Source organism: Pyrus communis, chromosome 4 (genome assembly GCF_041283825.1).
Source record: "Pyrus communis isolate YQ-2024b chromosome 4, ASM4128382v1, whole genome shotgun sequence".
Lineage (NCBI taxonomy): Eukaryota > Viridiplantae > Streptophyta > Magnoliopsida > Rosales > Rosaceae > Pyrus > Pyrus communis.
Window position 1 is genome coordinate 5,410,045 of NC_142568.1, and position 27,117 is coordinate 5,437,161.

Sequence of the window (27,117 nt, forward strand, 5' to 3'; positions counted from 1 at the left end):
TGATCAACTAGTACCAATCACATTGGTATTTACGAAATTTCAGGAAGAATAAGCATACCACAATGAATTGAAAAGTTCAGTTACCAAGTCAGCTTCCTCCAAAAACATCCATGTGTTTTACAAATGAATATACTTAACCAAAACTTGAGTTAACCCTATCTCTGACTATGTATTGTGACAACACTGTAAATAGGTTCACTCCTATGTAAATAGGAAAACAATCTCAGTATTAGCAATGAATGTGCATATTACCTCGTCAAGGAGTGATGCAGTGGATAATTAGCTTGATTTGCCCTTGCATGTTGTACACCTCCAAAAGCAATCTAACAAGAATAAATATTTTCAATGAAATGAAAAAAGAGAAAGAAAGAAAGCTCGGTTGCAGAGTGGAGAGAAAGAGAGAGAAAGAAATCAAAGGGGGTTAGAAAGAGATCCTAGGGTAGAGGTAGGATTCTTTTTAGGGCCCGTTTGTTTGATAGGATTAAGGAGGACTGGACTGGACTGGACTATAGTCCCTTGTTTGGTCTGCTGCAGGATTTGGTTTAATGAGATTAGGTGGGATTCGCTCGGATTAAACACCTCCTTACGAGGTCTTAACCAGGATCCCCAAAATTGGGCGGACTCGTAAGCCCAGAGAAAATCGCGAGGGTGACTTCCTGCTCGTCCTCCTTGCCGTCGCTCATCGTCGTCTTGCCCTCGCTCATCGTCGTCTTCCTCACCCTCATCTCTGCGTCTTCCTCATCTGCATCTGCTCGCCCTCATCTACTCCGAGTTGTCTGGTAAACTTCGAATCTTCGATTTATTTCGTCATTTGTTTTGCAGATCGTGATATTACTGAGCTTTATTTGATTTTGTTGTTTTGGGTTTGAGAAATTTTGAATCCTAGACCTCTGCACTTGAACAAATTAGGGTTTTGATTTTTAGGTCAAATTGAGATTGATTAGAGCATCTGAACTTCACTAAAATTCACTGTCAATCTGCAACCTTGGTAGAAGTAGCCTGCTTAGCATGTTGGGTATGTTGATTATGATGTTGTTAGGATTCGGAAGTACATTGGCTTTTGTGGGTTTTATTTGGCTTAAGAAATGGTTATCGGCTTGGTAAATGGTTATCTGCAACCTTGGTAAATGGTTGTCGGCTTAAGAAATCATATGTGGGTTTTATTTGGATTAAATCCTATTTTAGGAGTTTGCTGCTGCAAAAGCAGATGTAAGTGAGATGAAACATGAAACTGGGTTTGGCAGTTGAGAATTGAGCTGAGAAAATGGGGTAGTGTTTCACTTTATCATCCTTTTGTGTTCAATCTGATGTTGTTAGGATTCGGAAGTACATTGGCTTTTGTGTTTTCGTAGTTATAATGCTTTGATTTGTTCGCTTTAATTTTGGATTTCCGTATGAATGTTCATCTGTTGAATGCAAATTATGTTACTTTTGGTAAATGGTTATCGGCTTAAGAAATCAAAGTGGCTTAAGGATCAACTTTGTTGTTATAAAATTGCCTTTGCTAGGTAACTCATGTATACAACTTACAAGTACTCCTATATTAATTTGTTTAGTGAATATGATAAATTGTTGTATATTTACCAAAACCAGCAAAAAATGCCCAATTAGATTCAAAGAAATCCAGCCTTTTTTCAAGACGAACTTCAGAAAAATTCCATTTGTACCTAAAAGAGTTCAAAAGGAGCATTAGCACACACTTATCTAGGAAATTAGATTAAGCCAAAAAGGTATATGCACCACGTACTCGAAACAGTAATAGGCATACATCCAGGACAGAAGCAGAAAATTTACTGCCTTCCCCACATATGGTATATATCCAGTCACATATACCTGCAGAAGCCATCGATTCTGTCATCCAAAAAGTGGCACATAAGCCATGGAGCATATTGCAATTTGAATATAAACTCCTCTCTCTCTATCGTTCTCTAAGTCTAATAAGTATGAAAACTAAATCCTGTTCCTCCCTTTATGAATCCATACACCCAAATAAATAAAGAATAAAAGATATCTATACCTCTAGGAAGAAACAGGTCAAAAGAAGTACTGAATACACCTGCTCTCCTATACCAATCATGACCCTGCAGATTAAACAGATGCATACACAACTCATGAGATACATAAATATCTATTCAACAAGAAATGTCTGAAATAATAAATATATAAAACAATAACAATAATAAAAACCTTAAGCTCTATTTAAGAATAAGTTAATTACCCTTCTACGCCAGCAGGTCTTTCCAAACCAACATCATTTTGTCTGACAGGATCCAATGTGGTTGGCGTGGATCTCCCCATTGCAGAAAATCCATACTTAGCAATGTCATTGTACCTTTAGTTAAAATAAAATTGTAGATTTGGATAATCACATAGTAGAAATTGGAAAAAGAAAGACATCGGGAAGTGGAAATGTCAAGACATGCAGAACTTTAAACAAAATATCATATATTAAAAACTATTGTCACTCCAATCCTGATAATCACTAAGGATCATAGTGACCTCCAGAACTTTAAACATTCTGCATTGCAAGAAATAGATGTATACCTTACCTGTGCTCAGTTCATACCTATGGTAATTAAAACATAATCAAGTAAATAACGTAGGGGTAAAACAATTAAGCAAAAGGGGATAATTTGGTAGTACCAGAGGTTGCTCAGGATAATGCTGAATATGTACAGTGGGTAGAACCAAGTTACCTGCAAAGCAAAAATAAATAAATGAAAATTATGTATTCCGTGAATTGAGAAAGGAATTGAATCCCTTCAGTAATTCAGGCATCTATAGTGATAAAGAAATATTTTGTAAGATAACAAACAAACCAAGATTATATACCAGTACAATAATCAGAAACAAGAGAATTAAACATCCAATATTACATGACACATACACTTTCTTTAGCCATATCACGAAGATTACAAAACTTAATGAGGCAAAACATTACACAAAAAATGCATATTCATCCATTTTGCCACTAAGAAATATTCAATAGAATGCCATCCATGCACAAAGTGAGGATCTTAAATTGGCTGCATACTTACATAAAAGAGTTGTACGAGTCCATGCCGCAAGACGGAATAAAATTTCAATGTACCAACAAATGAGCAGAGCTCTTGAGAACTATATTCTGGGCATCTATCAGGTAATATCCAGTGTAGAGTTGGGATGATGACTGAGTTAAGGATAATTATACTGCAAAGAGACAGAATAAGGAATTTGAATGTCAATACTAACGCATGCAGATTTAGAATGCACTTTGTCCAGCAAAACACTGAAAGCACTTTTATATGTAGCTTCTACGTTATGTGATGTCTATGTAGAGGTAATACTGGGAAATGGAAACTAAGATAACCAGATGTAAGCATCTATAAGCATCTAAAAGCTATTATCGATTTTATATTACATATTCATCCATGATTCGTACAATATCAGTACTTGCACACATTCTTTCTTTCACATCGGAGTAAGTTAAGCTTTTGAGAACAGCATGTCATTGAAAACTCATGTTCAGGTAACGTTGCAAGGTGATGTCCAAACCAGGTTGAACTAAAATTTGTGGTCAGGAGCTGTATCTTTGTCCATTTGTTTTCACCTATGAGGAAATGTATCTGATATTTTGAACATTTCTTAATCTATCAGTGGCTATGATTTATGCATTGTTGGAAGAGATGTTTCTCTTAGTCTAGTTGTGCAACTTCCTTTACTGATATTTGGAAAATGTCTTGAGTTTGAATCTTCATCCCTAGTTTAAAACTGCTCGAATCTTCTGCTTCATATTATCTGACAGCTCTCATTCAGATTTGTTTGACATGTTTTGTTTGAACCTCTCATTCAGATTTTTCATACATATTTTTTAAAACCCTCTTCTCTACACCCCGAGTTGTATTTTAAACTAAAACACTGCACGATTGATTAGTTCAAGTGCAACTTGTCATTTCCCTACCTATTTTTCCATGATTTCTGTTTTTCTAGGTATAAGTATACCTAGAAATTTTGTACTTGTTTCAGTTTGCTTTTGATATTTGCGGTAATGTTGTTTTATCAGCTGATATAGCATAGCTGGATTATATTATTTGGTTTGTTCTTTGTGCCAGATGGAAAGCGTGCAGTAGCATAATGTCCTTAATATTTTTTTCCTTTTTTTTTTTTTTGTTTGGATAGATATGGATCGAAGGAAGCTTTTATTGATCTTATTGTTAGAGATGTATCATTTAGAGACGATTTGCATTTGTACGATTCTTGTGTTGCTGATGCTAAGGGCAAAACAGAGACATGTTGAACGACGCACCTTGACTAACCGTTCACTTGTTAGACGAGAGATTAGTTTGTGTTATCTGAATGGTATAATAGGGAATACTGATGTTGAATGTGTCAACGAATTGAGAATGGATAGAAGGACTTTTGGCATATTATGTGACTTTCTTCGTCAAGATGGGAGGGTAAAAACGAATGGTTTGGTCTCTGTAGAGGAGCAGGTGTGTATGACTTTACAAATACTAGCACATCATACTAAGAATCGTAGTGTTGGTGGTAGATTTTATAGGTCGGGAGAGACTATAAGTAGGTATTTCAATAGTGTATTGCAAGGAATTTTGCGATTACAAGGTGTCCTACTAAAAATCCCTCAACCTGTGCCTATTGATTCTACAGATCCTAGGTGGCGATGTTTTAAGGTATGTTGATAATTATTTTCATTTTCCCTAAGCTTTAACTCTTCATTCCCTTTGTATAAATTAACAAAAGCTTCCATTTTTTTTTAGAATTGCTTGGGAGCATTAGATGGAACACACATTGATGTGCATGTACCTGAAATTGACAAACCAAGATACCGAACTAGAAAGGGTCGAGTCGCAACTAATGTATTAGGTGTGTGTTCAGGAGATATGCAGTTCATATATATGTTTCCGGGGTGGGAGGGTTCCGCATCAGACTCTAGAGTGCTACATGATGCAATTACTAGGCCTAATGGTTTTAAGGTACCAACGGGTAAGTTTATTAGTTAGTCTCAACTTTGTAAGTTAGGTCTAGTTTTGTTTGTGAACTACAAAATACTAATATAAGGTCTTTTTTTTTTATTAGGTTATTATTACCTTGTAGATGGTGGTTATACAAATGGTGAAGGATTCCTTGCACCCTATAGAGGAATACCTTATCATTTATCTGAATGGGAAGGACGAACACCTTCTAATAAGGAAGAATATTTTAACATGAAGCATTCTAAGGCAAGGAATGTAATTGAACATTGTTTTGGCTTGCTAAAAGGAAGGTGGGGGATACTAAGGAGTCCATCTTTCTATCCGATAAGGACACAAGGTCGAATAATTACCGCTTGTTGCCTACTACACAATCTTATTAGGCAAGAGATGTCTGTAGATCCAATGGAGAATGTGCCAATAATAGAAGATGGACAAAATACAGAAGAAGGTGAATATGTTGGTAGTGTTGAAACATCTGACCAGTGGACTGCAAAGAGGAATGCCATGGCTCAGGAAATGTATAATGAGTGGAGAGCAATTAGGAACCAGCAACCGAACTAGCTATATGTGTTAATGATAAGATTTTATTTTAGTTTTCCTTTTTATCATGCATATGTTGGATATTATTAAAATGATTGGATATTATGCAAATTGATTGGATATTATGCAAATTGATTCTTTGTATTGTATTTTAGTACATTCAAATATTTTTTGTTTAGGTATGGATAACCACAATAATTTGAATGCTTCTCAAGAGCCAAAAGGAAGAAGGCGTAAATGGGAAGCATTTGAGGAAGAAGTATTACTATCCGTTCTTGAGGATTTTGTTGCTCGGAAGCAACGATGTGACACAGGTGCTTTCAAACAAGGTACTTTGATTGAAATAGCGAAAGCTGTCAATGTTTTATGTCCTAATTCAAATATAAAGGCAACTCCACATATTGAGTCAAAGTTGAAGAAATGGAAAAAAACATATAGTTTGGTCCTTGACATGATAAACACAAGTGGATTTGCATGGAATGATGTCAAAAAGTGCGTTGAAGTTGACAGTGATGACGCATGGCTTTCTTATGTGCAGGTTCATATCCTATTTTATTTATACATTAGTTATATTCTTGCTGCTATATTTGTTATGCATGCTAAATTTTAGTTTTGCTATGTTCATATAATCTTAGAAAAATAAAGAAGCTGATGGATGGAGAAGCAAACCTTTTCCATTGTACGATAGATTTGCATATATATTTGGAAAAGATCGGGCTACGGGTAATGTAGCCGAAACCCCTGCTGAAATGATGGAGGAACAAAGTCATGATCAGGTTGGTGCAAGTGATATTGGAGGTGAAAATGTTGTATCTTCAATGAACCAACAAAGCCAACAAAGCACCCCATCTGAAAATAGCCAAAGAAAGAGGAAAAGAGCTATGGGAAATTCAAGTGATGGAACCGAGGCAATTATTAGTGGACTGAAAGAATTTTATGTTGAAAGTGGGAAGAGGATGCAAATGGTAACTGAAGCTTTAGTTCAAGGTACTGCAAATCATACTGACATAGCTAACGAACTTGAAGCAATGGGTCTTTCTCCTATGGATCAAATTGATGCATTGACTCTTATTTTGGAAAAACCACAAAATGTGGGAGTGTTCAGGGCAATCAATTCGGGACTCAAGAAAGTGTTCGTCCAAAGGCTTTTAAGCGACAAAGCAAGCGGATGAGTATATTATGTGGTGCCCTTAGACATGGATGTATTTTATTAATTGTACAATCTTAGGTTATGGCTTCTCACTTAGCTTTGCACTATGACGTATTTTGGCTAATGTTAACTAGGATTTTGTAAAGTATGGAGATCTACTTTGGAATGCTATACTATAGTTAACTGGCATTTTGTAAAATATCCTGGATGAAAATTTAGTGAATGATGTATTTGTCGGACTAAGAAATCATTGGATCAAGTTATGTTGATATAAGTATTTGATGGCTAATGACGTTTAATGTGTGATAAGAAGACAAATTAAATCAACTTTTAAGGGCAAGTTGTGGATTGATTACAATAACAATTCAAGAGATTAAACTCAGGGCAATGTGCCCAAATATTTGTAGTAATTTGTAAGATTGTTACTCCCATTTCAATTTCAATGCTGCTACACCTATGCCAACCCCAATTCCAATTCCAAACCCTCCAATTTTTAGGGCGTTGGACACATGTATTGGAGCTATTAAAATAGAACAATAATGTAATCCTAGTCTAAGCAAACACAAATATGGTGAATAATCATGTTTTCATTATCCTGCTTCTTAGTCCGACACTGCACCAAACGCTTCACTAAGTTAGTCCAGCTTAGTCTAGTCTAAGCCAGTCCAACTTAGTCCTTGCAGCTAGTCCAGTCCGAGACAGTCCGGTGCAACAAACGCACCCTTAGTCTTTTTAAGCTTACCATCTCTTCTCAAATCCTACAAAATCACTCATTCAATGAAATCCTTCAAAATCTATAAAAATCTTTTAAAATCTTAGTTGACTACACCAAAATTCTAAAATCCTTTAATTAACCACCTTGTATTTAAACGGACTCTCTTAAATTCTTTTAAAATCCTAATTATCTACTAGATTCTAAATTCTTTTAAAATTCAAGTAAGAGTACACCCTAAAGATTTCTAACAGCCGAACTGAACGCCGAAACCTACACGGCGATAATGGAGGACTCGAAAACAGCCGGCAAGCTATCGACGTTTTTGGACTCCGGCGTGTACCGGTTCGAAGACTCGACCGCCGTTTTCATCGACCCGGTTCGCGTCCTCAACCGCTCGTACACCCGGTTCAGGGTGTCCCCTTCCGCCTACTACTCCCGCTCATTCAAATCCAAAATTCAAGAGCCTAGGGTGTGTTCGAATTCCAGAAAGCGGAAGCGGAAGGAGAAGAAGCCTCAGACTCTCAATGACAGAGAACGCGCCGCCGATCAACGCCACCAGGTAATCGCACTCTCACTGGCTCAATGCCTGTTTGGTTGACTAGAAAATGTTGCAAGGCTTATTGGTTACTGAGAAAATGTTGGAAAGAGTTTTGTGATTTGTGATTGAAATTCAGACGGAGACTCAGTGTTTGTATGGTTTTTTTGTTGCAGGAAGCAAGACCTTTTTTGCTGAAGGCGCATAAATCTCTACTTAGATCAACTGAGCTTTTAGAGGTTGTGAGCAATTTGAGGGATGATTTCGATAATTCAGCTTCGTCTCCCGGCACTACGCAGTCGCTGGTTGAACTCGGGCGGGTCTGGCAGGCGCCGCTGTATGAGATAACTTTAAATTCGCAATCACATGACAATGCAAGCGAAGATGGAGGTCGGTTTTATTATTCGAAATTTTTTGCCTTTGATTCTTTTTTTTTTTTGTTTGGATAAAAGTTGAAATGTCACCTTTTTTTGTTTTATCTAGATTATTATTAGCTGCTTGTCAGCTGGTGCTTGATTGCTTGATAATTGAAATAAATTCTAATGTAATCGTAAATATTGTTTAAAGTTTTGCTCGCCAAACCATTCCACTACATAAGAAAAAACTTGAGTTAGATCTTGGAAATGCTTGGCTCATATGGATGCTCATCATCTGTCCTTTCTTCTGTTTGCTATCTCAACTCTTCAATTCGAGTTCTAATTGCTATAAAAAAATGTTATCCAATTGAGTTGTGAGTTTGTTCCAGTGGACTATATAAACATGATGATACTATCGTGTTGCGTGGTTTGCATATTTCTGGAATGTGAAATGTCTTTGTATTTTTTCGACAGAGAATTGTATCTACTAGTCCCAGTGAACTTTACTTTGTTTTCTCAGGTTCCCCTGTCATGGAATACTGTAAACAACGAGCAGTCCCTGTGTTTAACAACTTAGTCATTAATGAGACCAGTGAAGATGTGGAGGCTGAACTTTTGGGCAGTCGATATATCTTACCTCCAGAGAGTTCCTTCTACATGGTACACTGACATTACTGACTTTTTTCTTTTAAACGCACAGATGAACTCCGTGAGGTAGTTTACAATGTTTCTTACATGTTTTGTTTTCTATCATGTGGAAGTCTGATCTGGGGCAGATTCACAATCTAATTCCTGGTAATTCCTGCATTTCAAACCCCGTATTATCTGCAAAACCTGTTTCTGAATGTGTAAACAACTTAAGTTCTGTAGGAGTAAATTGCACAAACTAGATGCTTCATGCTTAAAGTCTCTTGCTATGTTTTTTTCTTTTTTTTTTTTTTTTTTTTGTATTGTTTTGTACTGTAAATTGGAAGAAATGTGATGTACATTTACTAGCATGATGATGTCTAGAGCCAATTTCATGAATTTTTGCAAGGCAAAGTATTCGTTTAGGTAGAATCATTTTGCAAGTTCACTCTATAGTTGTTATTGTAGCTTAAATTTTGTACTTTTTGTGCAGCAGAGTCTGATTGTGGCTTCAATCTTATTGTTGTTGATCCGCCGTGGGAAAATGGAAGTGCGCGTCAAAAGCTGAGGTAGGCATTCTACCTTATTATGCTTTCTAGCCTAAAGAACCTGCAAGCCTTTTCTAATAACCACCCAGGCATCTCCTGTATTTTGAACTTTTTAATGGAATTGAAAGCATACTCACCCTGTAAGAGTGTGCCGCTTACTGTTGTTAAAGAGTAAAAAGTGACATTAAAGGGATGTTAATCCAAGTGACTATTGTAAAATTTGTCCTATTGTCTTAATTAACAGATCAACCGATCAACCATGGAAAATTTTCTTAATTTATGTTATTAATTTTGGTAGTTTAGTTCGTTGAAACATTTTGGAGTTGTAGATGAGTGGCTGATGCAGATTTGACATGTAGCATGAACTAGCGTTAATATGGGCTACAAGCTGCTAGGAACTTGTCATTTTTTTCACTAACTATGTGGTTGTCACGTTATTATAGGTACTCAACTTTGCCCAACCGATATTTCTTATCCCTTCCCATCAAGCAATTGTGTCACACAAATGGAGCACTTGTTGCTTTATGGGTGACCAACAGGGAGAAGTTGCGTGGCTTTGTCGAGAAGGAACTTTTTCCTGCATGGGGAGTCGAATATGCAGCTACTTTTTTCTGGTTGAAGGTTCTCAGTTTGGCCGTGTGTTTTTGTTTTCATAGTGAATAAACTTGGCTATAGTTTAGTGAATTCACTTTGACAAGGTCTGGTTCTATTGACTGTCGAAGGTCAAAGCAGATGGTTCTTTGATTGGCGATTTGGACCTCTTTCATCACAGGCCATATGAGTGCCTTCTATTGGGCCTTTGTCCAGGGAAGGTTAGTTTTCACCATATGCAGCAGCCTGTTCTTTTGCTTATGCCTTATGGTTTAGATTTTAGCATTAGTAATCTTCTTCTGCGTGTGACGTTGATACTGTATAGGCTACGGACGACAATTCAAGATCCAAAACTATACCAGATAATCAAATCATGTTAAGCATACCAGGAGACTACTCAAGGAAGCCCCCGGTAGCAAGTAAGTTTAGTCTTGTAACCGACGCTATACTTTAACCCTTTTATTAGTAGTGTTTATGTACTCGCTACTTTCCCATTCATTGGAAACCATTAGATTTTGTTCTTGTCGACGCTGATCATTTTATCTTTCTTTAATTTTTTTTGTGTGGAGGAACTGATCACATGTTTGATACTCAGGCGTCCGGTTGTCAATTAGGCAATACAGTATTTACTGATATACGTTCTCTTGTACCTTTTATTAGGATTTTTACAGGAGTATTCTCCGACACTCCAACGTAGTCGGTGTGTTGAACTATTCGCCAGAGAAATGACTGCCGGATGTGTTTCTTGGGGGAATGAACCCCTTCATTTTCAGGAGTCAGGAAATTTTACGAGCGGGTAGCTGCTTGTAATTTGCATCCCATACGCTAAACGACGTTGTGTTGTTTATCTTTGTAACGATTCTTTTATTATCTTTTTACTTCTCACACCTTTATTAATTTTTGTTCTTTGATCTTCTTCAATTCATCCGATCGGATGACAAAAAATTATAAGGGTGTGTGGATATCACATCCCTTAGATGAAATGTACTCTTCTCAAACTAACGTGAAAGGAGAAGAACAAGAGTTTCCCCAAATGAGAACTTTTTAAAACAATCATTTGAAACTTCCACAAGCTTTTGCAGCGTTACATCAAATTAACAGTTATGCAGATTCCTCGCTCCCTTAACAACTAATTATTTCAGTCACTAAATTTAAGATCCGAGCCTTTTTTAAAATTCGAGATCTAAATAATTTTTCCATTGTGCTCAGTTCTATCAATCCCTACGAATATTTTAAAAGGTGAAGGTGAAAGGTGAAATTCGGGGGAGATTGGAAGGAAACATAGCCTAAAAAGGGTTGATAATTTGAATTAATTAAACCTTGGAAGAGATGCCAATGGGAAACAACTAGCTAATCAAAGAAGAAGTTGAAGAGATTTTCCCCTCCTCCATAATTCTATATCAAAGAAGAAGTTGAAGAGATTTTCCCCTCCTCCATAATTCTATCGTTCCTCTTCCAAACTCCAGTCCTCTTGTTTGCCTCAAAATTGTCAATTCTAGCGAGTAAAGGTGAGTTGTTTACATCATACATACCATAAATGGGTATTAAGTGGGTTGGCCCATGTGCGCTTAGGCCATAACTTGTCTAGGCGTGGCCCGGCACATTGGACTTGATTTTTGGGCACGACCCGCCCATTTTTTTACAAATTATACCGTGTTGTACCTTATTTAAACGTGTAACGCTCATGTCATGCTCCTGCTTAGGGGCGGGCACGGGCCAGGCCGGGCTCAAATTTAGCAGAACTGGACCTATCTGTTGTAAATAGTAATAGGGCGAGTCAAGTCTAGTAATGGGATTTCAGAATTTGGAACCGGACCTAACCCGACTCGTTTGAAACATGCCGAAACGGGCTGGGTCCATGAGTCCAATATCATTTTTCTTTGTCAGCCACAAATGATGAGACAAATTAATTATAGGGTAAATTACACAAAACTACCTCAACTATGGGTCGCACCACAATTTCATACCTTATGTTTTAAACATTACAATGTCATACCTCCGTTAGTGATTTTGTTAAATTGGTTGTTAAGTGATGATTTGGCAAATGGAGGGCCCATATATTCACTGATGCGCCAATTCACTTGTGCCATGAAGAAATTATATATAAAATAAATCATTAAAAAAAAATTGTCAAAAATTAAATTTAAAAAAAGTGGGCCCACCCCCTTTAAATCACCAAATCCACCTTCTTCTCCGACCTCCTTCTCAATATGAATTCAAACCCTGAAACCAATTCCCATATCTCCCAATCCTCCCTCAACTCGATTCCCAAACACCCATCATGGATTCCCTCAATCCCAATTCCCATGCATCAATTCCTAAATAGATGAATCTGCACCGACCGATCAGTCCCGAATCGCGAAAGTCATTCTCTTCCAAACTGGCCTAATCCTCGTCGTCGCTGTCTTCCTCTCCATTCACAACATCCCCCAAAAGCTCATGGCCAACCTCCGTTATCGTTTCTGCAACAAACCTGTCTCCCAAGCCAAGTGTCATGGGCGCCCAGCTCCTCGCCCAGTCCCGATCTGCCGATTCCTGCTCTTCTTCCGTCTCCTTCTCCTAGCAGGCCCTTAATGAGGCCGAGAATGCCATCACCCTTGTCCTTATCGTTAAAACTCAAAATTTTCAAATCATTTTCATTAGTTTTCCTTTAAATATGTTCTAAATCTAGAATTTTACCATGGATTTGTTTTCATTCTTTTATCACACAAGGAAAAAAGACAATTAACTGAATAAATATATAGTGTAGTACTAGATAAAAGGATAAATTCATTATGTAGATAGATAAAAGGAGATAATTTTACTTATATAGCCTTTTGCATCAAACAACTCCAGACACGTGTCAAGATCTTTTGAATTTTACAAGTCGACCCGTATGTCACACAACGCCCCTCCAAATCCCATCATCACCGTCCAATTAGGATAACCCAACTACCTGTGAGCCAATTACACATACCCGGCTGGTAATCTGAGTCCAACCCTAGAATCTTTCGTCAAATCAAGTCATGAGAAGCCACGTGTCAATTCCATACTGCCATACCTGTCAGATTTCAGCTAATGTACGAAAATGCCCTCGGTTAAACCATTTTTCCGTTTTTTATTTTGAATTTTGCAAATTCGGTCAGCCAACACACTCTCTCTCTCTCTCTCACGCTCTTTCTGCATCTTCTCTCTCTTCGTGCAAGTCTTTCTCACTCTTCTCCTGTAGCTTCGTCGATTTTGCCGGAACCCTAATTCTATCCGCCGGGAACTCGAAGACTCCGGTATGAACTCCGACGGGTTTTCCATTTCGTTTGTTAGGGTTTCAATTTTCCTTGCTGATGCGTCGTTACCAATTGGGTGAGGAGTGAGTGTGATTGAGAGACTAACGCTTAGGGTTTTGGCTTGCAGATGACCGTACAATTGGGGAACAGTTGAGAGATCAAAGGGGCTGGATTTCTTCACCGGATGGAGGGAGGTAGCGTCTCTAGACTTCTTACTTCTTCTGGTACTGTTCATTTCCTCTTTTTTGGTTCTGTAAACAGCTAGGCTATCTGTGTAAAATTAGGCCAAAGTAGTTCCTTGGTATGCTTCGAAATGGTGAGTTTTAATTAAAAAATTCGTGCTTTTTTTCTTCGTTTTTGTATTCGTACTTGGAGCTAATCAGAAATGCTGAAGCTTAATCTTTGAAATTTCTTTATTAGTTTATCATTAATTGTGTGTAATTTATTTATTACTTTTGTACAATCTTTTAAGGTATCATTCAGCTTATTCTTGCTTTTTGTAAACAAAGCTGGATTTTGCCAAGGAACATGCATGTTTCGGAAATTGAAAACATCTGAATGCATGGTTGTGAGTTTAGTACACATTTTTAAGAATTACCCCAACTGGCTCTTCTTAGTAATCATTAACTGTTCGACATTGGAAACCTAATCTTGAATGTAGATTTTGTGTTCTGCCATACCTTTACTTTTTATTTAGAGGATTTCTCAAGGTCAGTGACCATTGCATATCTTCAGTTGTTCCTTTATAAACTTTTTATTAATTTGTTTTCGTTACAAGTACATAATTCCCTCCTGACTTATAAAATAGTAAGAGAATGTTAACATTTATTCTTGTACAATTGAATATTACTTTTTGCGTTTATGGAGGGAGTGATGGATAGATTCTTTATCTTTCCCTCTTACAGATGAGCCATTTAATCTATAATTCTACATGCTCTCCAAATTAGAATCTTGGGAAATCATCACTCAAAATAGTATGCTAGGATTGATGTCTTTGTGGTTTTAACGTGATTTTCTGTATAGATCAGTTACATATGATGTGCATTTATTTTCTTAAGTTTTTGGTTGTAGTTGATGAGATATCCCTTTTTATGAAAAGTGCCTTGACCTCCATTTTTTTTTTTTTTTTTTTTTTTTGGTATTATACGTTTTTAATTTTATAGGAATTTCTTAAAAACTGCACTTAAGAATCTGGTCAAGTGGAACTTCATTTGGTCTACCAATGAAGGGTTCTTAACATATTAAGAGTTCCACTGGCTTAAAATTTATTGGCATGGAATTTATATAGCTATTAAAAAGTATATATGTCATGAGTACATTTATACTGGCCTTTTTATACTATAATTTATTAAATTTTTTAGAAAAGCTGATTTTTGAAAAAATGGGGCATTAGGTAACTGCCCATTACTGAATGTCGAATTTTAATTTTTTTTTTTTAAAAGATTATCTGTCTACTACTTTACCCCTATAATATTAAATTGTAGCGTTGATTTATTTAAGCAAGGGTATTTCCTGGTATTATGTAAGCTTTACCCTTTTTGCCTTCTCACATTATAAGTAACTTTCTATTGTTCTTGTGCAAAGCATGATATGGCAATCTTGTTTACTGTACAAAACTTTTATGTTTCATTTTTTTATTGATATCTCACATCATTGTTTGAATTGATTGAGGTTTTTGTTGGTTTTGTGTGGTTGTTGTTTTTTGCATTATTTCTTGTATATCATTTTTCTATAATTCACAAAATAATGTTCATAGTGTTTTTTTTTTTTTTTTATTTTTCTCAATTTTAAAGTTTATAAATTGTTGAAATTCAGGTTGTGAGTGTCATGGATAGAGTTTGCAAACTGTCTGACTTAATTTAAAAAAAAAATTATGACTTTGAACATAATTGATGATAAATGGTTAATGGGCTATGACTTGCTTTGGGATGATTATCTGTTTGATGAGCAAAGGGATGTAGGGATTGAGATTCTTTTCCCTGGTAGTGATTACTTTTTAATGATTGTACTTGCTATTTACTTATTCTGCAAGACGGTGGTTGCAAAGCTTGAATATTTGGTCCATATACTTGCACATATTGTTGTCTATCTCGATTTAGCTATTTGTTTTATTGGTACTCTCTCCCCCTGATTGCTGTTCTATTTTAGGGATACACCCATGGATTATGATGACAATGATTTTCAAAGCCACAATGTTCATTTAGCTGGTGAAGGGACTAATAATTGTCCTCCAGTTTTACAGCCATATGCTCTTCCCAAGTTTGATTTTGATGATAGCCTTCAAGGGCATTTGAGGTTTGATAGTTTGGTTGAAACCGAGGTTTTTCTGGGCATTGAGAGTAACGAACCTAACCACTGGATTGAGGATTTCTCTCGTGGGAGTAGTGGGATAGAGTTTAGTTCCACTGCAGTTGAATCTTGCTCTATATCAAGGCGCAACAATGTTTGGTCTGAGGCCACTTCCTCAGAATCTGTTGAAATGCTATTAAAATCTGTTGGGCAGGAAGAAATTACTCCCTCTGAGACAATTTTTGAGGAATCAGATGCCTGTAAGGAACTGAATTGCTTAACTGAGCAGATGGAGCCTAACTTGGATGATGATCATAAGACTCTTTCCCAAACGGGGAATGTTACAGTTCTACGGCCTACATTACAGCAGGAGGAGACTTCCGAAAACCTTTCTAGCTTAAAGGATGTAGGAGTAGATCAGCTTTGTGTTGATGATTCACAAACCCATGAAGGTAAATTATTAGTTGATGGAAATTCAAATAACTTGGAACCAAATGATCTTGGTGGAAAGGACACCCCGCAGGTAAGTGAAGGGAGTCCTTTTGCTGATGGGAAATGCAAAGGTGTAAATCAGATGGAATTGGAATATGTGGTTGATGAACCTCCAGATAAAAAAGTAGATTCCTCTGCTTCAGGAATGCAAGTTGATAATATGATATCTGTGGAAAATATTAATACAAGTGATAAGTTGAGTAACAAAGATGTCCAAGATAATTTAAAAGATATCACTGAAGAGGATCCAGACGGTCATGTGTTGAGCATAGAGGCTCAACATGTGAATGAAAAAATAGTTGAAAAGGCTACCTGTTATTTGGAAAACCCTCATTGTTCATCGTTTGAGGTGGAGTCTGTGGAAGGAGGAATTGCTAATCAAGAAAATGTTATTAGTGTGGAGGAACCGTTGGATATGATACTGCAAGAGGATTCTGACTTACATGCCCTGGGTGAATGCAGTGACAGGGAAATCTCTGGAGTTGATGCTGACACCAACAAATGTGAAAATGTGGTCTTGTTTAAAGGCATAGATACTGGTGGTGATCAATCAGAACCAAACACGCAGAGCTTATCACCTAGGGCCTATGAAAATAAGACTAGCTGTGCAGTTGAGACCAGCAACAAAAATGCTGAAATTTCTTCAAGTCTAGATCCTGTGCTGAAAGGGGATTCTGACTTACATATACCGGATGGATTCAGTGACAGGGAGTGCTCTGAGGTTCCTGCTGAGACCAACAAATGTGAAGATGCAGTCTTGCTTAAAGATATGGGTACTGGTGGTGATCATTTTAAATTGAACACGCATGATGTATCACCAATGGTTAACAGAGGCGATGATAGGTATGCAGTTGAGGTCACCAACAGCAATGCTGGTATTTCTTCAACTCTAGATCCTAAACTGAAGGTGGATTCTGGATGGAGTAGCTCCAAGATGAATGCGTTAGAAAGTGGTTTCCAACCAGATAGTGGGACTTTGGTCAGAACATCCGAGGCTTCGAGTGAGGAAAATGATGTCTCTAAGGATGGAAGTAATGAAAATAGGGAAGTTCATTGTAACTTGACTGCAACATCTTCTTCAGCTGAAGTATTTAGTGAAGCACATGTAACTGGATCTTCTAAAAGTCCTCGTGATGCTTTTGGAATTTCTGGAGAGAAATTGAATGCGCACGAACGTGTATCACTTTCTATTCTTGAGGAGTCAACTCAAATGTGTGATGATAATAAAGTTTACGGAGAAGGCGATGTTGGTGATGCACCTGATGGTAACCTGGATCTCCCTTCCAGTGAAATGGATAGTAGACAATTGCTCAATGAGTCGAATAGTAAAGATTTGAAGTTTGATGGTTCTGTTGTTAAGGGATCTGGATCCTCGCCGTTGTGTGAAGGTAGCACAGATAAAGAGCTGATTGTTCCAATCCTAACACATGAAACTGATGGTAATGAACCAGGTATGTTATGAAGTTGAAACTTTGAATGGAAATAAATTCAAATCCATTAAATATACTAACTTGGATTCTTTCTCTTGCAGCGGCCAACCTTTCCCTGGAAAATTCGAATTTGGCTTCTTGTGGCACCACGAATGCTGCTCCCTTGTCTTCAGGAAATGGTGTAGCCAGCGATATCGTTAGCCACTCAGAGGTTCAAGCAGCACCTTCTTCTGCTGCGGGATCACACTGTGACAAAAAAGAAGAAACTGCCAACGAAATGACTAAGGATGCAAGTTTTTCGTGTGTAGTGCCACCTCCTTCTGTAGAAACTGGGCTAGTTTCTGTTTCCGAAGCGGAAAAAGGTGTTTCTGGACAGTCGTTGTGCAAAACAGTTGATCAGTCTCTGCCTGTTACAGACAGTTGCAATACAGAGTGCCAAAATGAACCACAAAATGCAGTTGCTAATGAAGTTAGCAAGAGAAACACAAATGAGAGGGAAGTTGCTTCAGATCAGTGTGAATCTTCTGCAAAAGAGGGTGGTGGTGCTGAAGCTATTGTCTTTGGAAAACAGGATGGCTCAACCATAAAAGAGAGTTCTGAAAAGGCATCTGCAAATGTAACAGGTGAGACTTTTATGTTCACTAGTCATCATCCTCTTTCCTTTTTACATATCATCTCTCGCCGCTTTAAGTTATGTACATTCAACTTGTCTTCCTGGGGCCTGATCTTTTTTCACAAGTTACGAATGCTAATAGTGTGGCTTGAACCTCAGACTTCCTGGATATAACTGCAATGTCTAACTTACAGGCGTCCCTTCTTTTGCTCTTGCTATTGTTTGTGTTTCATGAAATGAAAGTTATGTCCTTGCTCTTTCTCTCCATTTGTGTATTGACGTTTAAGAATGATTTTTTCAATTATGCAGAACCAATTATGGATTCTGACACGCAGACTGGGCCTTCAACATTGGTAGAAGTGTGTGGTGGTACTGCTAAAAATGTAATGAAAGACACTGACACTTCTGAAGTATCTCAGGATAAGACTTCTGCAGAGGCTATTATGCCCAGCATTAATTGTGAGTAATTTAATTTGATTAATCTTGAATGAGTTGTCAAATAACAAAAAAGATAAACGTTAAGTGAATGTAGTGAACCTTCACATTTTGATTCTTTGTGATACTGTAATGAGGCTATTGCAGATAGAATGGCTTTGAGGCACATTGGTAGTTGTAAGTCATTTTTCATTCTGTTTCTATTGGTGGCTCCAACTCATGATTTTTCGGCTTTGAGTGTTTATGGGAAGAGATGCTAATGTTGGATAAGATGTATTAGATTTTTTTTAATTTAAACTTTTTGCAAGTTGAAGACTAGTTTTGAGGGCTGGTTTCAAATTGCCTGTTTGGATTAGATAGAAGAGAACATATAAATGAAATGCTTGGGATTTAATAAGAATGTAGCAGGAGTGATATGCAACACTGGAAAAATAGTTCTTTTTTTACACCCACTGTTGTTACTTCCAATTCATTTTGGCTTTTTCTTTCTTTTTCTTTTCTGATTGTTATATTTTATTTTGCAGGTGACACTTCTATGATTTGTGAAGCTTCTATTTGTTCTGCTTCTTTGCCTGAATCTCAAACTAGGTTTGTTGCGCCAGAAAGTGATTTAAGTTCTGTTGGTCCAAACAAAACTGATTGTGGTCCAATGAAGCTTGTTGAAACAATTGAGCTTTCTGAGACTAAACATGAATCAGGTGATATCAAGGGGCCGAAAAATCTGAGTGCCCCAGTTTCGGACAGTGTTAGGGATGGTGACAATCATTCTCTTAATTCCTGGAATCCAAAAGGAAATGATGCCTCTAAGGATTTGAGAAATGGCACTTCGGATGTGAGTTTATTTACAGATTTGCCGAAAGGGGAAGCTGCCAACAACTTGCAGCCTGTTCCTGCTATTATACCTCCCAGAGTATTATTTATAATCTTATTGTTGTTTATGTTTATACTAAATAATACTTGTGTCTTTGATCAATTTATCTCTTGACATATACATTACTTTTGGGGATAAATATGTACGCTTATTTCTGGCCATAAGTATGTACATTTATAGTTATAAATGTGCTCTGATTTCAACATTTCAATATTCCGATTTAGAGTTATTTTGCAGATCTCATGTCTTTGATAGTTTATATTTGTTAATAGATGTATATGTTTTAGGGGATTGGGGAATGCTAGCTTTAGATATATACATGTATAGTTATTGATATGTCTTTACACCGATTTTTCAATTTTCTGATTTAGAAATACTTTTTGAAGTTAGCAGAGGTGTCTATTCAAAATTCTGGTTCAGGCCAGCTGGATGCAAAAATCTCACAAGCTGCACGGGGTGCTTCCAAGGGTACCCCTGAACGGAAAACAAGGCGAGCATCTAGCAAGGCAACAGGTAAACAGAGTGCTAAGAAGGGAAGTGTGCAAGCAAGAGGTGACAGATTGAGCAGTGTGTCCCAAAACCAATCTGGAATTTTCCAGCTTGTGCCACCTAGTGAGACAAAGGCCTATGGGCATGTGGATGGTTCTGTAAAACCCTTTTCTGTTCTTACTACTCCCACATCTAGTTTGCCAGATCTAAATACTTCTGCTCCACCATCTGTTATATTTCAACAGCCGTTCACTGACTTGCAGCAAGTGCAATTACGTGCTCAGATCTTTGTTTATGGTGCTTTAATGTGAGTCTTGTTGCTTAATGTATATTTCTTGTACCAATGTTTATTTTTTGGGGCTTTTATCATAAATTGGAATTACATATATTACCAAATGTTGAATGCATTAGTCACCGTCTATTTTACACAGAAGTTCACAGAAATTTCATTTCGAGACGGTAAATAAAACATGTATCTCTTTTAATTTTCTCTGCAGTCAAGGAATAGCACCTGAAGAAGCTTATATGGTGTCAGCATTTGGGGGACATGGTAAGTTAATTTGTTCTCTATGTCCTATCGTTTCACTATTGCTACAAATGTTTAGTAACTCTGAAATTATGTTCTTTTATTAGATGGTGGAGGGGGCATGTGGGAGAATGCCTGGCGGGTGTCCATAGAGAGGCTACACAGTCAAAAGTCTACTCCGGTTAATCCAGAAACCCCTTTGCAATCACGTTCTGGTACTTTCTATCATTTTAAGCTGTTTGATTCTCTGTTGATTTGATCTAGTGTCTAACTGTACTTCAGACCTGAGGTTTACAGGTTCTAGGGCTCCTGACCAAGTAATTAAACAAGGTGCATTCCAGAGTAAAAGTATTCCCTCACCCCTTGGTCGACCCAGCACGAAGGGCACTCCACCAATGGGTAGTCCAATGATACCTATTTCATCACCGCTTTGGAGTATTTCTACCCCTGTTTGTGAGGGCCTGCAATATAATTATCAGCAGGCACTCAATCCATTGCATCCTTTCCAAACACCACCAATAGGGAACATATTTGGGGGCCATAATACTACGTGGATTCCTCAGGCCTCCTTTCGGGGTCCCTGGCTTGCTTCTTCACAGTCTTCTGCGGCTCAAGCCAGTACCCTTTTTTCAGCATTTCCTAGTACAGAAGCAGTGCAGTTGACTCCTGTAAAAGAAACATCTCTGCCACAATTGCCTAGTATGAAGCATGTTTCCTCTGGTCCTTCTGCTCAGACTGGGGGCCCAACTAGTACTTTTGCAGGGGCATCTCCAGTGTTTGACCCAAAAAAGGTGTTAGCATCACAGGGCGAGCATTCTGCTGACCCTAAGCCTAGAAAAAGAAAAAAGACTTCAACTTCCAAGGATCATGTTCAGGTTACTATGCAAGCTCGATCTCAACCCGAGTCAGTTACTATGCAAGCTCGATCTCAACCCGAGTCAGCTTTAACACTTGCTGGTAGTAGTAGTCTGTCTACATCTGTTGCCATCTCAACCCCAAGTACCATTGTGTCTAAGACCATGCCAGAGAAATTGATTATGTCTGTGTTTCCGATGCCTTCCACTGGCCACCTCAAAAAAGCAGATCAGGATTTGGAGCAGAGGGCAACTTTATCAGAGGAGACTCTTAGTAAAGTTAAGGAGGCCAGGCAACAGGCAGAAGAAGCTGCTGCTTACGCTGCTGCAGCTGTTAGTCACAGCCAAGAAATATGGGATCAGTCGGATAAGCAAAAAAATTCCAGATTGATATTAGACGTCGAAGCTAAGTTGGCATCTGCTGCTGCAGCTGTAGCTGCTGCGGCTGCTGTAGCGAAGGCAGCAGCTGCAGCTGCCAATGTTGCATCAAATGCTGCATTACAAGCAAAATTGATGGCTGAAGAAGCCTTGGTTTCATATAATGATGGTAATGCAAGCCAAAGTATAAGAATGGCTACTCCAGTGCCCATTTTAAGGGGTGAAGATGGAACAAATAGTTCAACTTCGATCCTTGTTGCTGCTAGGGAGGCTGTTAGAAGGAGAGTTGAAGTTGCATCTGCAGCCTCAAAGCGAGCTGAAAATATGGATGCTATTGTAAAAGCTGCTGAGCTGGCAGCAGAAGCTGTATCACAAGCTGGAATAATTGTTGCTATGGGTGATCCTTTGCCATTGAGTCAGTTAGTAGAAGCTGGTCCAGAGGGTTATTGGAAAGTACCTCAATTTTCTTCAGGACTGGTTATGAAATCCAGTGGCATGTCAAGAGAACAGTCAAATTTAGGTACTGTTGGAGAAGATGCTGATACTTCTGCTAGGGGTTCTAAAGATAGACAATCAGATAAGCATGAAGCACAGCCGACTGCACATGAGAAGTCACCTATTCTGAGAGAGGTAAATAAGGAATCAATGGATGATCAATTGAGGCGGGGTGTAGGAACCACGGGGTTTGATAGAGTCATTGAAAAGGGGTCAATAGGACCAAAAGGCCGCAATGTTTCTGAGATCATATCAAACTCTGCTTTGGTTACTGTCGACAATGATATTGAAAAGGAAGCAGAAGCATCTGAAGAAAGCAGCATCAAGGAGGGTTCTCTAGTAGAGGTATGAAGCTGAGGCGTGATCTGATATGGTTTGGAGGTTTTTTTTTCCTCAAAAAAATAGAGATTAGCTTTTTTCCGTTCACTGGACTGTTTACAGCAGTTTATATGTTCATGTGCCATCTTTCTTGTGAAGCTTGGCATTTCAATGTGCTTTATGGCCGTAGCATAAAATTGACTTGTTTTCTTTTAGGTTCTCAAAGATGGGGCTGGATTTGGAGAAGCCTGGTTTACTGCTAAGGTATTGTGTTTGCAGGATGGAAAAGCCTGTGTGTGTTACACTGAGCTTCAGTCAGATGAAGGTATACCACCTCAACATGCCTTGCCTCATGTTGGTGTTACCGGTTTTCTTTTAAGTGATAATTTCATGTTGACCGTTTATTATTAGGAGTTTGTTTGGTTGGATGCATTTTGTTAATCATATATTTCATAAATAGAACTCTTTGTTATTAAGATGTTATGCCTATTGCTTGTGCATGGTCACTTACTTTACACTTGGTTTCTCATCTACTTGGTTCAGGGAAACTGCAGGAATGGGTGGCACTTGAAGGTGAAGAACATAAGCCACCAAAGATACGAATTGCCCGCCCTGTTACTGCTTTGGGACATGACGGAACAAGGAAAAGGCGCAGAGCAGCGATGGCGGATTATACTTGGTCTGTTGGAGATAAGGTTGATGCATGGATACAGGAGAGGTAAGCGCAAGTTATAAAATTCAAAAAAATTGATTGCTCTTGCAGATAATCTTGCTAGAGAAATTTTTATATGAAGATTAATATAATTATACTGCCTGCAATTTCCTTTAGCATGCACAAAAAGATTTAGGGCTTGTTTGGAACTGCTTTTAAAATGGGTTAAAGCGCTTTATGTGAAAATGTTTTTGGAATCAATCTTTAGTGAAAATGCAAGTTAATCATGAAAAAGCGCTTGAAGTGCTTCCTAAATAAGCACATAACCGGTGCTTCTTGCAGGAAGCGCTTTTAAAATCTATAAACATTTTCTCTAAATGCACTTTTAGTCATTTTAAAGGTACTTCCAAATGAGCCCTTATATTTTGTGAGTTGCTTTTTCCATTACTAGACGAATTTTGCTTTGCAAGTCTCCTTTATTTGGATATGCATTCCCTACATCTTTCTTCACTATCTTAAGCATGCCTAGTCTTGGGTTTCAGAGCAATTTGGTAGTGTTGATATATTAGATATTAGTGCATTTGGTGATTGCAAACTCGCATTCAGTCTTAGTGATTTTGATGCTGTTTTTCCATTTTCCACATCTATTGTTTGGACTTTTCAGTTGATATTATCCCATTTGCAACACATCACATGTGTATTTACTTCTTTTTTCAGCTGGTGGGAAGGAGTTGTCACTGAGAAAAACAAGAAAGATGAAACTATATTAACTGTCCACTTTCCAGGTGTGTATGAATTGTTATTACTGTTATTTTCTTGGGTGGGGTTGCTTTCATTAAGTCACTTCATCTAAATGCTTCCTACTGTACTATTTGAAACTTACTGTTAGTTGATTGGATACTCTCCTGTTATGAATTCTTACAGCTCAAGGGGAAAAGTCAGTTGTTAAAGCTTGGCATCTTCGGCCTTCTCTCATTTGGAAGGATGGCAAATGGGTTGAATGGTTTAGTGTGCGAAATGACACCTCCTTCCTTGAGGTACTATGTTTATATAGCTTCATGCTTTAATATCATATGATTGTTGAAAACTTCTCAAGTCAATTTTATTTCTATTTTACTGATGTGCAATTTGATGTTCAGGGTGATATGCCTCAGGAAAAGCGACCCAAATTGGGCAGTCCTGCAGTGGAAGGCAAAGGGGAGGATAGCACATCAAAGGGCGTTGATGTTGTTGACTCAGGGAAACCTGTAGACCCAAGGTTACTTAATTTATCTGCAAATGAAACGGTATTTAATATGGGTACGAATACGAGAACTGAGAATAAGCTTGATGCAACCAGAACAATTCGAACAGGGTTGCAGAAGGAAGGATCAAGGGGGGTTGTTTTTGGTATTCCCAAGCCTGGAAAGAAGAGAAAATTCATGGAAGTTAGCAAACATTATGTGGAAAATGAGGGTAACAAGACTAATGAAACTAGTGATTCGGTGAAATTTCCGAAATACTTGATGCCTCAAGGATCCCGTGGACTGAAAAATACATCTAAAATTGACAAGAGGGAAAAACAAGTGGCAGAATCCAAGCTAAAGGGTCTGAGATCTGGAAAGCTGCAAAGTTTGTCAGGTAAATCTGCCGCACAGAAGGACAGCCTCTTAACAGATGCACGCAGTGCCTCCGATGGTTCAAGTGAAATGGACAATACAGGAAGGATCAAAGATTCTGTAAACCGTGCCGAGGGTTTATCCGGAAAGCATACCCTATCACAAACAACACAGGGCCAAATTGAATTTTCTTCACTAGCTCCATCATCTGATTCTTCATTTAAGAAAGTCTCCACTTTAACTGCTAAATCTCGGGCAAACAAAGGAAAACTTGCACCTGCTTTTGGAAGGTTGGGTAAAATTGAGGAGGGCAAAGTGTTTAGTGGAAATCCGGCAAAGTTGACTGCTGAAGTTGTTGAGCCTCGTAGATCAAATCGCAGAATTCAACCTACATCAAGAGTAAGCATTTAGATATATTTTAGTCTCTGTTTGCATATAGATGCTTATTCGTTTGTTACGATAACATTGCGGTAAATGGTTTATCAAGTCTTTAGTCTGATTATATCTCAATCTGAGGATGGTTCCCTTGGTTATCTGCTACTTTGATTTAAAGTTGTTGATGTTACAGCAGAACTTGTACAGGATCTTTTTGGAAGTTGAATTGCTAATTGTAGTGTAGGTTTGTAAAATTATTAGTAAATTGGAAAAATCATTTCAACAACTATTAAGTTTTATACAAACACTTAAGCGGTCAAATTTAATAAAAAAAAACCCCATCCATCAACTTGTCATGCTCTAATTGATTGATTGCTGTGAAATTCTTTTGGTGCCCTTCTCTTGTTACAAAGTAAGCTGGGTTGTTTCCCTCAAGTATTGAGTTTGAAGTGTTTTCGAAAGTGCTATGTTATCAAGGGCTTGCATGTAAAATACCCCTAAATTTTCTTCCAACATCTCTCTGATTTAAGAAAATTGTAGTTACTTTTATTGTTCATATTTAAACATTTTCCTTCACTCGTTGGTATCCATGTACAACATTTATGCTAGTTTTGTTGCTTGTTCACTCGTTGGTATCTATGTGAACATTCTCTTATTTTATATTCAAAACTGTAAATCTGAGATGATCACATTGTTGGCCACAGCTACTAGAAGGACTGCAAAGCTCGTTGATCATCTCAAAGATTCCTTCTGTTTCACATGACAAGGGCCACAGAAGTCAGAACCGGAATGCCTCTAGAGGTTAAATTTTATCCCCCAGGGTTTTTTTCTCTGCGGATAATTTGCAGCACATATGTTCTTGTTTTTGTGAATGTGATTGTGTTTTCTGACTCTTTGATTGTGACAGGGAATAACAATGGTTAGGAGCAGCTCTGCAAATGATGGATTCCAGTCTGAGGATCGTCAATTATTGGATGACCAGGCCAACATGTTCATGCGTAGTTGTGTATATTGATCATAGAGGAGGATAAGCGTAGGGATGGAAATTCTTGCTTCCTTGATTTTGGTCAGTCATAAAATGTAGTCGGTAGATGTTTATAGCCATTTTAGTTTACAAATTATGGTTTCCGTAGGTGGTCTTTCGCCCAGATAGGTTGTATATGGAAAATTATCCATTTAGTTTGGCTTGTAATGCAAGGAAGGATTTCAGATGATTAATCATATAACCTGTTACTGTTTTGTCCATTTGGATATTTAATATTATGTCATCTCATTCGTCGACATTATGCATAGCATGGGTATAAATCTGGTTAAAATATTTTTTGTTCCAACCATTCAATGCTACGTAGTATTGAAGAAAAATCCGATTTCTCTGTCGAAGTTTCAATGTTTGAGCTCTATTTTTCTAGTCCATGTTGAAATCATACAGCAGTCTGAGTAATGCTCCTTCAGACTTCATCAAGAGAAGCAGTTGGATGCGCAAAGAGGGAGCTAGATCTTGTAATATTCTTTTGTTTTTAGTTTATACATGCAACTGTTTCAATTTTTTGTTTTTATTCTTGGTATCAAATCCAAGATTAAAGTAACCATACGTTCTTTGATCATCGGGTGACCGAGAGAATATTTTTTGTAAACGTATATCACTCGGCAGATTGGCAAGAGATATAGTATTGAACCTACATTCTTTTGTTACATCGGAGAGAATAGGACTCTGAACCTTCCATTACCCTGTTCTTACTCGTCATTTGAGCAGAAGGCAGGCCGTTGAATTGCAACTTTGGGTGTACGGGTAAATGTTCTTAGACACTAGAACTGCAAGATGCTACTCAAGTTCTTTTGGTAGCCTAAATATCTCATTGAGAATTGATGACATGTTTACTGAAAAGTTGAAGAAACTACGAACCAGTATGAGAATGAATGTCACAAGGATATACGAGGTAAACAAGCTCTCGTTATTCCATAAATGATTTTCCGGGTATGTCACTCTAAATCAACGTGAGACAC

The 27,117-nt window shown here is 37.8% G+C and overlaps 3 protein-coding genes across 6 annotated transcripts; 2 read left to right on the top strand and 1 right to left on the bottom strand.

Moving 5' to 3' along the window:
• Positions 1-361: 361 nt before the first annotated feature.
• Positions 362-10,928, top strand: LOC137723472 (Methyltransferase MT-A70 family protein). The gene is made up of 10 exons (XM_088692399.1): positions 362-462; positions 7,391-7,937; positions 8,090-8,303; positions 8,790-8,929; positions 9,031-9,064; positions 9,393-9,465; positions 9,888-10,065; positions 10,167-10,256; positions 10,361-10,454; positions 10,696-10,928. The coding sequence occupies exons 2-10, from the start codon at positions 7,662-7,664 to the stop codon at positions 10,833-10,835; spliced, it is 1,239 nt and encodes a 412-aa protein (XP_088548525.1). The 5' UTR covers positions 362-462; positions 7,391-7,661; the 3' UTR covers positions 10,836-10,928.
• On the bottom strand, positions 594-3,115 carry LOC148697346 (protein EI24 homolog). Its single transcript, XM_088693213.1, has 7 exons — positions 3,039-3,115; positions 2,644-2,696; positions 2,219-2,332; positions 2,018-2,081; positions 1,748-1,833; positions 1,585-1,667; positions 594-748 (listed from the first exon to the last, which is right to left on the bottom strand). The coding sequence occupies exons 3-7, from the start codon at positions 2,296-2,298 to the stop codon at positions 594-596; spliced, it is 468 nt and encodes a 155-aa protein (XP_088549339.1). The 5' UTR covers positions 2,299-2,332; positions 2,644-2,696; positions 3,039-3,115.
• Positions 10,929-13,148: 2,220 nt separating the features above from the next.
• On the top strand, positions 13,149-26,396 carry G2484-1 (protein). 4 transcript variants are annotated; one of them, XM_088692401.1, is made up of 17 exons: positions 13,149-13,298; positions 13,426-13,522; positions 15,447-17,530; positions 17,611-18,132; positions 18,432-18,581; positions 19,082-19,467; positions 19,815-20,224; positions 20,415-20,467; positions 20,551-20,658; positions 20,726-22,515; positions 22,705-22,813; positions 23,032-23,206; positions 23,858-23,925; positions 24,065-24,177; positions 24,280-25,137; positions 25,818-25,914; positions 26,021-26,396. In XM_088692401.1, the coding sequence occupies exons 3-17, from the start codon at positions 15,457-15,459 to the stop codon at positions 26,035-26,037; spliced, it is 6,930 nt and encodes a 2,309-aa protein (XP_088548527.1). In that variant the 5' UTR covers positions 13,149-13,298; positions 13,426-13,522; positions 15,447-15,456; the 3' UTR covers positions 26,038-26,396. The 4 variants fall into 4 exon arrangements, with proteins under 4 accessions (XP_088548527.1, XP_088548528.1, XP_068317041.2 ...); XM_088692402.1 differs by having other exon boundaries at positions 20,741-22,515; XM_068460940.2 differs by having other exon boundaries at positions 13,426-13,492; positions 20,741-22,515.
• The last annotated feature ends 721 nt before the right edge of the window (positions 26,397-27,117 follow it).

Excerpts from the sequence above, each read along its gene's own strand:
- LOC148697346 (XM_088693213.1), bottom strand. The coding sequence starts at position 2,298 with ATGGGGAGATCCACGCCAACCACATTGGATCCTGTCAGACAAAATGAT. Across the intron at positions 2,082-2,218 it reads AGACCTGCTGGCGTAGAAGG|GGTCATGATTGGTATAGGAG; the intron begins GTAATTAACTTA and ends TTTAATCTGCAG. Across the intron at positions 1,834-2,017 it reads TGACCTGTTTCTTCCTAGAG|GTATATGTGACTGGATATAT; the intron begins GTATAGATATCT and ends TGGCTTCTGCAG.
- LOC137723472 (XM_088692399.1), top strand. The coding sequence starts at position 7,662 with ATGGAGGACTCGAAAACAGCCGGCAAGCTATCGACGTTTTTGGACTCC. Across the intron at positions 9,065-9,392 it reads GATTCACAATCTAATTCCTG|AGTCTGATTGTGGCTTCAAT; the intron begins GTAATTCCTGCA and ends TTTGTGCAGCAG. Across the intron at positions 10,257-10,360 it reads TGGGCCTTTGTCCAGGGAAG|GCTACGGACGACAATTCAAG; the intron begins GTTAGTTTTCAC and ends GATACTGTATAG.
- G2484-1 (XM_088692401.1), top strand. The coding sequence starts at position 15,457 with ATGGATTATGATGACAATGATTTTCAAAGCCACAATGTTCATTTAGCT. Across the intron at positions 18,133-18,431 it reads GGCATCTGCAAATGTAACAG|AACCAATTATGGATTCTGAC; the intron begins GTGAGACTTTTA and ends TCAATTATGCAG. Across the intron at positions 25,138-25,817 it reads GAATTCAACCTACATCAAGA|CTACTAGAAGGACTGCAAAG; the intron begins GTAAGCATTTAG and ends TGTTGGCCACAG.